Source organism: Notothenia rossii (assembly GCF_949606895.1).
Source record: "Notothenia rossii genome assembly, chromosome: 7".
NCBI classification, from domain to species: Eukaryota; Metazoa; Chordata; class Actinopteri; order Perciformes; family Nototheniidae; genus Notothenia; species Notothenia rossii.
In genome coordinates, this window is record NC_136905.1 from 83807042 (window position 1) to 83819441 (window position 12400).

Sequence of the window (12400 nt, forward strand, 5' to 3'; positions counted from 1 at the left end):
CAGTAGAACTGGCCATGACATGGAACCTTTAAAAGCCGTAAACCCTAACCCTACAGATTGTGAGCTCCTATCAGGAACATCAATGGGTGACCAACGAACGGTTTTCTTTTCCTTTCAGTCTTTCTTGGTGAGCAACAACGGATTGTGCATCTATGGGTTGAGAATGCTTTTCCAAAGTATTAGTAAAGTTGTTTTCGGTGCTACTTTCTTGAGTCTTTGCCAAAGAAAAGAGAGCCAACATGCCATGGTTTGTTTGGATTCTTCTCCCTCCTATCCAATGACACTATGCAAGCTGTGAAGGGCGGCCATCTTTGATATGTCTCCTTGATTTCTCTGGGCAAAGTCACTGCATGAACTCATCATCTCCTAATCCAACACAATGACCAATGTAACAGACAGAAGCATTGAGTAGTCTGAACTCAAGAGAACACGGTGCACTCGGGAGTCGACCAAATGCAAACAATGCACCAGGTCAGTAAAGATCAGACGCTTTTTCAAAACTTTTTTAAAGCTTTGTTGAAGACAAGACAGCCATCGTCTTCACCCCGCCGCTGTTTGTTCCTGAGAGCTGGTTCATAACACTTTCTTTAACTTTAAGCACGTCGTCAAAGACGCAACTCTATGATTGGTCTGGTCCCGAACGTGGCATTTCTCTCGGCAAAGTCGCTGCAAAAATGTACAACTCTATCATCTCCTAATCCAACACAATGACCATTGTAACAGACAGGAACATTGAGTAGTCTGAACTCAAGAGAACACGGTGCACTCGGGAGTCGACCAAATGCAAACAATGCACCATGGTTCTCCAGCATCTCATTGTATTGAGGAAACAATCCAAATGTCCATCCAAGAGTTCAAGCCCTCAGCCTGAAAGTCACCTCACATCGTCTGCAGGAGGAATAAAAAGGCAGATTCCCCCGGACGCCTGAAATAAGCCCCGCCTCCTCCTGGGAGACTCTCATACAGATTCATACCAGCCTTCCTCCTCCTCCTCTGGCGTTTTATTCCACCTCTCTTCCTCCAGACAAATTAACATTAAAGAACACATACATGAATCCTAATCCTCCCTCTTCCTCTCTCTCTGGTCACATTATCATTGGGGATCACTCCTTCACATCCATACATGTCTGTGTGAAACCTCCCGTCTCGCTCTTCTTCTTTGGACAAATTAACATTGCTAAGCACTCATGCACATTCAAACACGTCCCTACATCCCCTGCCTCGCTTTCTTTCCATCTCTCTCTCTAGACAAATTAACATGGCAGAACAAACACCTTTGTCCTCATCCCCTCCTTCTTCTCTTTTGCTCCTTTTCTCTCTCTGGTCAAATTAACTTTGGGAATCACTGAGACATTCATATAATACAACATCCCCCTTTTTCTTCTCGTTCAAATCTTTCTATCTTCAGGGCAAATTAGCATTGAGGAAACACGCGTGCTTGTCTCAGATCTTCTCCTTATCTTTCTCTCCAGACATATTGACATTGACGGCCACATATATGACTTCTTATCTCCAGTTTTCTGCACGGGGGAGGCTCAGTTGGAGGTTTGTTTTGCAGAGAAATTTCAACAAAAACTCAAATGTAGAACTCCAATTAATTGAAAGCCTCCCCTCTCCCATCGCAGGCACCAATCAGCCAAGAATAAATCCGCTGCAGATCTAATTACCGCGCCGTCTCCGAAGACCCCGGCCACCGCGAAGACAATCTTCCCCCCCTTGTTTGAACAGGCTGATGAACTAAGGGACTCGATGGATATCAAGTCATTTTGTTTAATTTATAAATGGATTTTCCCCTAATACTTAAATTATCATCAGAGAGCGAGAGAAAGAGGCACAATGAAAAGCACGTGGAAGGTAGAGAGTGTTGAACATATGGTGCATTGGATGAAGCAACGCAACGAATCCCAATGAGGGATGTTTTATTTTCCGGTTTACAGCTTTACAACGTGCCACGCTAATTATATTCAGCTTACAGAAGGGAAGGAATGACGCTTCAGGGTGAGAGAAATATGGGGAAAGGCCAGAATCATCGCTGTCTCTCTTTCAGCTCCCGCTCTGTTCACACCGCTCAGAGCCCGACTGGTGCTGCGTCATCGTTTGCGTCATGACGTAACCGTTTGCGTGCCTGCTTCATAAAGCCAAACCGCGAGGAAACCCCTTCAAATTGACAGCAACAACAATGGCAGATTGTATTGAAGCGCTACTCGTTTTGCTCTGTCGAAACGAAATGGAATAAATGGGACGACTTTACCTCCAACTTTACAGTCGTTACATGCTACATTAAAAAGTTCTTTACAATCATCATTAACTTCAACGACGATTCCGTAGGAGAAAGAAGGTAAATATATACGTCCTATTCGATGGCGCTAGCTAGCTGTTGTTAGCCTCTGCATGCGCCAAGCTCAAAATACCCAGCTTTGCAGCATTCATTAAAATGGTATAACATTAAAACTGATGCCCCTACCCCCGCCTCCGACGTAAGCGTGACGTATGCGGTGCTATCTTTCTAGACCGACAACTTTTTGGTGCTTGAAACGAACTGGATTCCAGAGCTTGGAGGCGACTCCGCTGCGGTGTGAACAGGAAAAACCGGTGCTTTTCAAGCTCCAGCTCCGAACCGGCCCTGGAACCGCGTTGGTGTGAAAGGGGCATAAGTTAAAGTGAGTAGTCCTTCTGATACTGTTTACATGATACTTAGCACAAAGCTAAAATGTTTGACTGCTTGTCTTTGAAAAATTGTGGAAAAAACAAGACAAGTGAGAGGAATGAAGGAAGTTATTGAACATGTAGTGATGGATTTATGTATCTGTTTATCTAAATATGAGTTTATTTGTAGATTGAATTAATTATTCAGTCCAAACAACCAGCTTCACTTTCCCTTTTCCTCTGTGTATCCTCATCTTCCTCTTGACCCCTTCACTCCCAACTTTTCCTATACTTTCATTTCGTAACTTTTTCTACCTTAAATCTTTCCATGTTCCTTCATCTTGCTCTAATGCCTCTCGCTATTGGACGGTCATTGTTGAGTGACATTAAATACACCTTGTAAGCTCCATATTTAATAATAATACATTTTACTGTTATGTCGCTTTCCCCAGTGCTCAGAGACGCTTGATTTGTCGTGATTGATTGATTGATATTTGGTCATGAAACCCTGTGGAAAAAAAGCCAAATTCCTTTTCCCTCATTCCCTTGTTTCCTCGTTCCCTTGTTTCCTACCTGGTTCAGGCGTCTCAGAGTGGGACGAGGATGAAGCCGATGAGGCCCCGTCCTCGTTGACGTTTCCCTGGGAAAGAGACAAGCCTCGGCCCGGAGGAAGCTTCATGCCGAGCTGTTCTGCCGTCTCCACGTGATCTCCAGGGTGGATGTAGTCAAACACACTGCTGCCGGTTAGCTCCACCTGCACAGAGAGACCACAGAGCATACTTTGAAGGTCCCCTGTGAAACTGTCTTTCATCAATATATCACAGGTCTCAGATATACACAGAGACTGTCTCTGATTGGCTGAAACACCAAACAGATCATTGCAGTATTACCCATAATCCCCTCTGTTTCAGCCCTGTTTCCAAAGTGCTGATTCTGTGTCTGTTACTTTAGATGAAAATAAGGAGCCCCTCCCCACGCCCCTCTGAGAGACATTTGGTTACAAAGAACTCAATGGAGCTCTAGGAGGAGATTCAGGTGATAAGGGGGGGGGGGGTTACCTTGGTTGCTGATTGGCTAATGGTTACACAAGACAAAACATCGTTATGACATCATAAAGTGGCCAAAATCTGATCAGCTCATTTTCAGACAGGTTTTTATAGAAATGGATCAAAAAGAGAGAGAATATTTGTTCCTGAAACTTTCAGAGTCTCTTTCCACAGAGGGGACACATGTTGATGTAGAAGAGACATGAAGAAGAGGGGACACATGTTGATGTAGAAGAGACATGAAGAAGAGGGGACACATGTTGATGTAGAAGAGACATGAAGAAGAGGGGACACATGTTGATGTAGAAGAGACATGGAGAAGAGGGGACACATGTTGATGTAGAAGGGACATGGAGAAGAGGGGACACATGTTGATGTAGAAGAGACATGAAGAAGAGGGGACACATGTTGATGTAAAAGAGACATGGAGAAGAGGGGACACATGTTGATGTAGAAGAGACATGGAGAAGAGGGGACACATGTTGATGTAGAAGGGACATGGAGAAGAGGGGACACATGTTGATGTAGAAGAGACATGAAGAAGAGGGGACACATGTTGATGTAGAAGAGACATGAAGAAGAGGGGACACATGTTGATGTAAAAGAGACATGGAGAAGAGGGGACACATGTTGATGTAGAAGAGACATGGAGAAGAGGGGACACATGTTGATGTAGAAGGGACATGGAGAAGAGGGGACACATGTTGATCTAGAAGAGACATGGAGAAGAGGGGACACATGTTGATGTAGAAGAGACATGAAGAAGAGGGGACACGTGTTGATGTAGAAGAGACATGAAGAAGAGGGGACACATGTTGATGTAGAAGAGACATGAAGAAGAGGAGACACATGTTGATGTAGAAGAGACATGAAGAAGAGGAGACACATGTTGATGTAGAAGAGACATGAAGAAGAGGGGGACACATGTTGATGTGGAAGAGACATGAAGAAGAGGAGACACATGTTGATGTAGAAGAGACATGAAGAAGAGGAGACACATGTTGATGTAGAAGAGACATGAAGAAGAGGGGACACATGTTGATGTAAAAGAGACATGAAGAAGAGGGGACACATGTTGATGTAGGGACATGAAGAAGAGGGGACACATGTTGATGTAGAAGAGACATGAAGAAGAGGGGACACATGTTGATGTAAAAGAGACATGAAGAAGAGGGGACACATGTTGATGTAGGGACATGAAGAAGAGGGGACACATGTTGATGTAAAAGAGACATTAAGAATTGGATTTTGCATAATACAGTAGGTGATCCTACATACTGATATACACCTGAACATCAGCAGGAGAGGACTCTTTAAAGTAGATACACTACATACTGATATACACCTGAACATCAGCAGGAGAGGACTCTTTAAAGTAGATACACTACATACTGATATACACCTGAACATCAGCAGGAGAGGACTCTTTAAAGTAGATACACTACATACTGATATACACCTGAACATCAGCAGGAGAGGACTCTTTAAAGTAGATACACTACATACTGATATACACCTGAACATCAGCAGGAGAGGACTCTTTAAAGTAGAGACACTACATACTGATATACACCTGAACATCAGCAGGAGAGGACTCTTTAAAGTAGAGACACTACATACTGATATACACCTGAACATCAGCAGGAGAGGACTCTTTAAAGTAGAGACACTGCATACTGATATACACCTGAACATCAACAGGAGAGGACTCTTTAAAGTAGAGACACTGCATACTGATATACACCTGAACATCAGCAGGAGAGGACTCTTTAAAGTAGAGACACTACATACTGATATACATCTGAACATCAGCAGGAGAGGACTCTTTAAAGTAGAGACACTACAGACTGATATACACCTGAACATCAGCTGGAGAGGACTTTTTAAAGTAGAGACACTACACACTGATATACACCTGAAAATCAGCAGGAGAGGACTCTTTAAAGTAGAGACACTACATACTGATATAAACCTGAACATCAGCTGGAGAGGACTTTTTAAAGTAGAGACACTACACACTGATATACACCTGAACATCAGCAGGAGAGGACTCTTTAAAGTAGATACACTACATACTGATATACACCTGAACATCAGCAGGAGAGGACTCTTTAAAGTAGATACACTACATACTGATATACACCTGAACATCAGCAGGAGAGGACTCTTTAAAGTAGAGACACTACATACTGATATACACCTGAACATCAGCAGGAGAGGACTCTTTAAAGTAGAGACACTACATACTGACATACACCTGAACATCAACAGGAGAGGACTCTTTAAAGTAGAGACACTACATACTGATATACATCTGAACATCAGCAGGAGAGGACTCTTTAAAGTAGAGACACTATATACTGATATACACCTGAACATCAGCAGGAGAGGACTCTTTAAAGTAGAGACACTACATACTGATATACACCTGAACATCAACAGGAGAGGACTATTTAAAGTAGAGACACTACATACGGATATACACCTGAACATCAGCAGGAGAGGACTCTTTAAAGTAGAGACACTACATACTGATATACACCTGAACATCAGCAGGAGAGGACTCTTTAAAGTAGAGACACTACATACTGATATACACCTGAACATCAGCAGGAGGGGACTCTTTAAAGTAGAGACACTACACACTGATATACACCTGAACATCAGCAGGAGAGGACTCTTTAAAGTAGAGACACTACATACTGATATACACCTGAACATCAGCAGGAGAGGACTCTTTAAAGTAGAGACACTACACACTGATATACACCTGAACATCAGCAGGAGAGGACTCTTTAAAGTAGAGACACTACATACTGATATACACCTGAACATCAGCAGGAGAGGACTCTTTAAAGTAGAGACACTACATACTGATATACACCTGAACATCAGCAGGAGAGGACTCTTTAAAGTAGAGACACTACATACTGATATACACCTGAACATCAGCAGGAGAGGACTCTTTAAAGTAGAGACACTACATACTGATATACACCTGAACATCAGCAGGAGAGGACTCTTTAAAGTAGAGACACTACATACTGATATACACCTGAACATCAGCAGGAGAGGACTCTTTAAAAACATGTCCTCTATAAACCTCCTCCTCCATCTCTTCTTCTCCACCTTTTCATTCTCAACAATTTAGTCTTTTTGAATTATATCCCTCCCACACATCTTCCTCATTCATTTCCTTTCTTTCCTCCCTCTTTGTATTTTATAGTTTTTTCACTCCTCCCTCCTCTTCATCATCATCATCACCTCTGAAAAGTGTACTCTGTGTACTTCGTCCTTTAACTCGTTGATATATTATTCATCCACCTTTCTCCTTTCCCTTCTCCTCTGATACACTCGTTCTCTGCTTTTCCCTCACCCTTTGTTCCCCTTTTCCACCCATCTTGTTCTCATCTTTTAAACTCTTCCTCCTCTTCTAATCCGTCCCTCAGTGAATCAGTGGCGGCTTTTCATTCTCATGGAAATGGAATAAGCTTCTTTTTATTAAATAAATACTGAGTCCCTTCACCTTAAAGACTCTCATTAGCGGCGATAGAAGCGGATTTGTCTTCGTTAATTGGGGATGAGACGCGGGAGCGTAGCCAACAACCACCGCGTTACGCTACACAAACGCTCAGACACACACTACACACACACACCGTCAAACACACACACTGTGCACAAACAGATGCATGTCAAGGTTATAAACACACACACTTCTACTTTCGGGGTAATTAACGTACACACTCACACTTTTACCAAGACAAAGTCGTTTAACGTGTGTTTTCATTTGGAGCGTATCAAAAACAATGTGCAGCTTGATTTACACATGCTAATCTGCTTATGTACTGTGTGTGTGTGTGTGTGTGTGTGTGTGTGTGTGTGTGTGTGTGTGTGTTCAGGTTTTTGGGGGTCCATTGGGACAAAGGGGATTACACGGGTGTAATCCCTTTAATAGGAAATCCCTTTAAGGCAATTTAGTCCCCTCATAAAGTATCATCTGGAGCAGAAAGTGATGATTAAGAAATTAGACTGGAGACTAGCTCTATCCCCCTCTCACAGACAGACAGACAGACAGACAGACAGACAGACAGACAGACAGACAGACAGACAGACAGACAGACAGACAGACAGACAGACAGACAGACAGACAGACAGACAGACAGACACACACACAAACACACACACACACAAACACACACACACACACACACCCTGGTGCACCCTGGGAGTTAGTGTTCATGTTTACACGTTACAGTGCTAATTGGATCTACATTGTTCTTCGTCGCAATAACACGCTGACTGTTAATCAATTAAAACTTGGCACAACTATTTTACATAAAGTCATTGCTGGAGCTAATCACACGGAGGAAAGATGGAATTAGACATTCAGAAAGTTACTGTGACAACGCCGTGAGAGACTTATCAAACAATAGACGGAGGAGAAGCACCTTACTGACGGCTAATGGACCAGTCTAAAGTGTACAGTCCAACAAGAGGTACAGGACACTCGTGTTGCACGTTATTATGAGCAACATTAAATTAAAGTATTTGTAACACACACACGTTGATAGGTGTATTACAGTTAGTCCATTACATGTAAGCACAGTGGAGTTAAAGCAGATGTTCAAAGGAGACGGCTTGAACTTTGGGATTTTAGCCTTTGCAGACCATTTACATGCACTAAAACCTATAGAACAAGCTCCAGGAAAGGGAACACCTCGCGTCCTTAAAGTATTTGAAGTGTCGGTTTAGGAACGTTTGATTACCACGCATGAAAATGTGTGCGTTTACAGTGATGAAAGCACTTCAAAAAGGAATGCCGTTGACCAGTAAGTATATATATAAATAGCTAGACAAGTGGGCAGAGTATTTGTGTTGGGTAATCTATGGTAGGGCTAACCAATACAGTGGTGGGGCTCAAGTCTGTATTTGCAATGTAACAACATACACGATGTGTCGCCCCCCTTGACAGGGAAACGCCACGTGTGAGGTTTAGATTATTTCCCTGTCTCAATCAAAATGGAACTGTATGAAATAAAACGGCACATTTGTCTTGTAGTAAATAAAAAGGGGTGATTGTACACGTTGAAGATCCAATGGGGATACTCAGCGCCATATAGAGAGATTATTATACGTGTACTATTATACGGCTGCGGGGATACTGAATGGTGGTTCTGATTGATCTCATCAGTAAGGCATGACGCAGACCCAATGTTGCATTGCTCTGATTGGCTGTAGGTCTATTCAAATTGCATTCGGAGGCATTTTGATCTGACCGCGCTGATATTATAACGCCAGAGAATTTCCACACCTTTAGTGAATAAAACTCCCCCACTACTTAGACTATTCCTTGCACCCCTCTAGCATAAGCCTGAATGGTCTCAACCATAGAGCAACCAAGAGCAGAACAGTCAGATTCTGTAATAGCTTTTTCCCCCATGCCATCAGATTGCTGAATATTAGGTAGACCAGTAACACAGAAATTACATTACAATGTGTAGAGCGCACATATTTTCTATATAGTATGTCTATTTTATTTATATGTATAGTAAGTCTTTATATTTTAAACACACACTTAACCTTTCATTTTATCAGCACCAAGTCACTAATATTTATATATATGTACAATTTTAGCAAGTTGTTCTATTGTCCTGTTCCTGGAAGCCAGTACAACGACATCTCGTTTTAATAGTATACTCTGTGTCATGTTGAAGTGACACTAAAGTAAGTCTATCTATCTAAGTCCTCCAACTCATACGACCAAACAATAAAGTATGTCTAAGTCTAACGGCCCGTCCACACAGCGGCGTGCGTTGACGCTTCACCATTCACTTTGAATGGGGTGACGTCACTTTTTGCCGAACTGCATTGTGGGAAGCGACGCGGAGTTGCTCGCTGCAAAAGTTGAGCAATGTTCAACTTATGAAGTCTCGGCAGAAGCGTCAGCCAATCGAGTCATATGCCAGTACAAGCTCTAGCCAATCAAACCGCTGCTTGTGTGTCAGGGGCGGGAGATCCATGTGATTGGTTGTTGGTCGAGTTTCAGACACGCCCGGCCGGCAAGCGTCAACGCACGCTGCCGTGTGGACGGGCCGTAAGTCTCATATTGCGTCAGTTTGTGTGTTGTGGACACGACCCGTATGTTTCCGCAACCGTGTTCACAACATGCTTACTTTAACATCATTTTTCATGGTGGGGCTAAGGTGGGGCTAAGGTGGGGCTAAGGTGGGGCTAAGGTGAGGCTAAGGTGGGGCTAAGGTGGGGCTAAGGTGAGGCTAAGGTGGGGCTAGGGTGGGGCTAAGGTGAGGCTAAGGTGGGGCTGAGGTGGGGCTAAGGTGAGGCTAAGGTGAGGCTAAGGTGAGGCTAAGGTGAAGCTAAGGTGGGGCTAAGGTGGGGCTAAGGTGAGGCTAAGGTGGGGCTAAGGTGGGGCTAAGGTGAGGCTAAGGTGGGGCTGAGGTGGGGCTAAGGTGAGGCTAAGGTGAGGCTAAGGTGAAGCTAAGGTGGGGCTAAGGTGGGGCTAAGGTGGGGCTAAGGTGGGGCTAAGGTGAAGCTAAGGTGAAGCTAAGGTGGGGCTAAGGTGGGGCTAAGGTGGGGCTAAGGTGAGGCTAAGGTGGGGCTAAGGTGAGGCTAAGGTGAAGCTAAGGTGGGGCTAAGGTGGGGCTAAGGTGGGGCTAAGGCGGGGCTAAGGTGGGGCTAAGGTGAGGCTAAGGTGGGGCTAAAGTGGGGCTAAGGTGGGGCTAAGGTGAGGCTAAGGTGGGGCTAAAGTGGGGCTAAGGTGAGGCTAAGGTGGGGCTAAGGTGAGGCTAAGGGGAGGCTAAGGTGGGGCTAAGGTGGGGCTAAGGTGGGGCTAAGGTGGGGCTAAGGTGGGGCTAAGGTGGGGCTAAGGTGGGGCTAAAGTGGGGCTAAGGTGGGGCTAAGGTGGGGCTAAGGTGAGGCTAAGGTGGGGCTAAGGTGGGGCTAAGGTGGGGCTAAGGGGAGGCTAAGGTGGGGCTAAGGTGGGGCTAAGGTGGGGCTAAGGGGAGGCTAAGGTGGGGCTAAGGTGGGGCTAAGGTGGGGCTAAGCCATCTCTTGGTATGGCTGCAGCCTATCCCAGCCATACCCTGGCGCCGCCACTGCAAGGGGGAAATGTTGGTTCCTAAATGTAATGTTGAAGCAGTTAAAAGGGAAGAACAAGGACACACACTGACATTCATCCCTTCTTTGATGCCTCCATGCCAATATGTTTACTTGGCAAATCAAGAGACTCTGATTGAACACACACGGTTTGTGCCAGAGTCTGTTTCCCACCAAACACGCGTTGAAGACGTATGGCAACCTGAGAGCTTTAATCAGCCCAGAAAACCTTGGCAAACACGAGCACGATACATCACGATATCCTTCCAGCGCTTTGAGGTTGGCCAAGTGATTTAATAACATGATAGTGTTTATTTGTGTCTATATGGGGGCAGCATGGAGGGGAGTGAGACATAATATGCAGAGAGAGGAGCCTTCAAATCTGTGAGAAATACTGGCAAATAATCCGAAGGACACATATGTCTTTAACTAGATCAGGATCTGGATCACGGATTTTGAAATTGTGAAACTTCTACAAGTCAAATTAGAGAGAGAAAGGCTTGAAAAACTCAATAACATATTGAATCTGTAATTAATTATACAATAATACAAAACATTTTACGGAGAAATCATTACTTTCTGTCTAAAATTGTCAACAAGTGGAGTGCAGTCAAATGAAAAGGATGCGGGTATTTACCACAAAGGGCAAAAAGACCCTAATGATGGACAAGCTATTGAGTTGCATTGTGGGAATTGTAGTGTTTCTGGAGCTTGACTCTTAATACGTAATACAAGAAAGGATATATGAGCCTGTCTCTGTTGTGATTGGTCAACTGCTTAGAGATGTCCCGCCCCTTAGCCTATCACCTACAATGTGTTAAAGTGATAGCCAATAGAAAAGTGTTACATAGTGATGTCATCATGTTACAGAAGTAGACAAAGGAGTCAAATGAAGGTGTTTCAAGCTAGGAGGAGTGTCTGGGAGAGGAACTCTGTCTGGATTTGAGCTTTTCAGACCATTTACATCCACCGAAACCCAAATAACACATATATTAAACCTCAAAGAAGCACAATAGGACCTCTTTAAGCATGAACACAGTGTTGATATCTGCAGAATAACAGCCCGATGACCTACAGGTAAACAAACTCAACACTCCCGTCAGCTTCACTTTGAGTTTTGACATTGTGTGTCTGTTTGGAGTCTTCAGATAAAAGTTATTAAAACACAACGGACACACCGGCCGTCTTTATCGCTCCACTCGTCCTCCGAGACAACAACAACAAGGACATCAAGTGACAGAAGACAATGAGAATGATGGTGATAACCACGTCCAAAACAAACAAGAGACTTTTCTGAATGTGAGGAAATGTCAAGCCGACGTGTTTGTGTGTGTGTGTGTGTGTGTGTGTGTGTGTGTGTGTGTGTGTTTATATCTGTCCTTCCTCTCTTATCAGCCTATTCTCCATATTTGGAGACGTGTGTGTGTGTGTGTGTGTGTGTGTGTGTGTGTGTGTGTGTGTGTGTGTGTGTGTGTGTGTGTGTGTGTGTGTGTGTGTGATGGAGGAGGCTGCTGTCAGCTGTAATTACTGCAAGTATTAAATAATGCTCAGGTGTGTTATCGTTTACTTCAAAACCAAACAGTGCACACTTCTCA

The 12400-nt window shown here is 44.0% G+C and overlaps 1 protein-coding gene across 6 annotated transcripts in view; it reads right to left on the reverse strand.

Moving 5' to 3' along the window:
- The window catches only part of npas3 (neuronal PAS domain protein 3), a 354568-nt gene that overhangs the window by 61256 nt on the left and 280912 nt on the right, over positions 1-12400 (reverse strand). For all 6 annotated transcript variants that reach the window (XM_079691439.1, XM_079691441.1, XM_079691438.1 and 3 more), the window contains one exon: positions 3220-3400. In XM_079691439.1, the coding sequence (XP_079547565.1) occupies positions 3220-3400 (181 nt within the window). The remainder of the gene's footprint in view (positions 1-3219; positions 3401-12400) is intronic.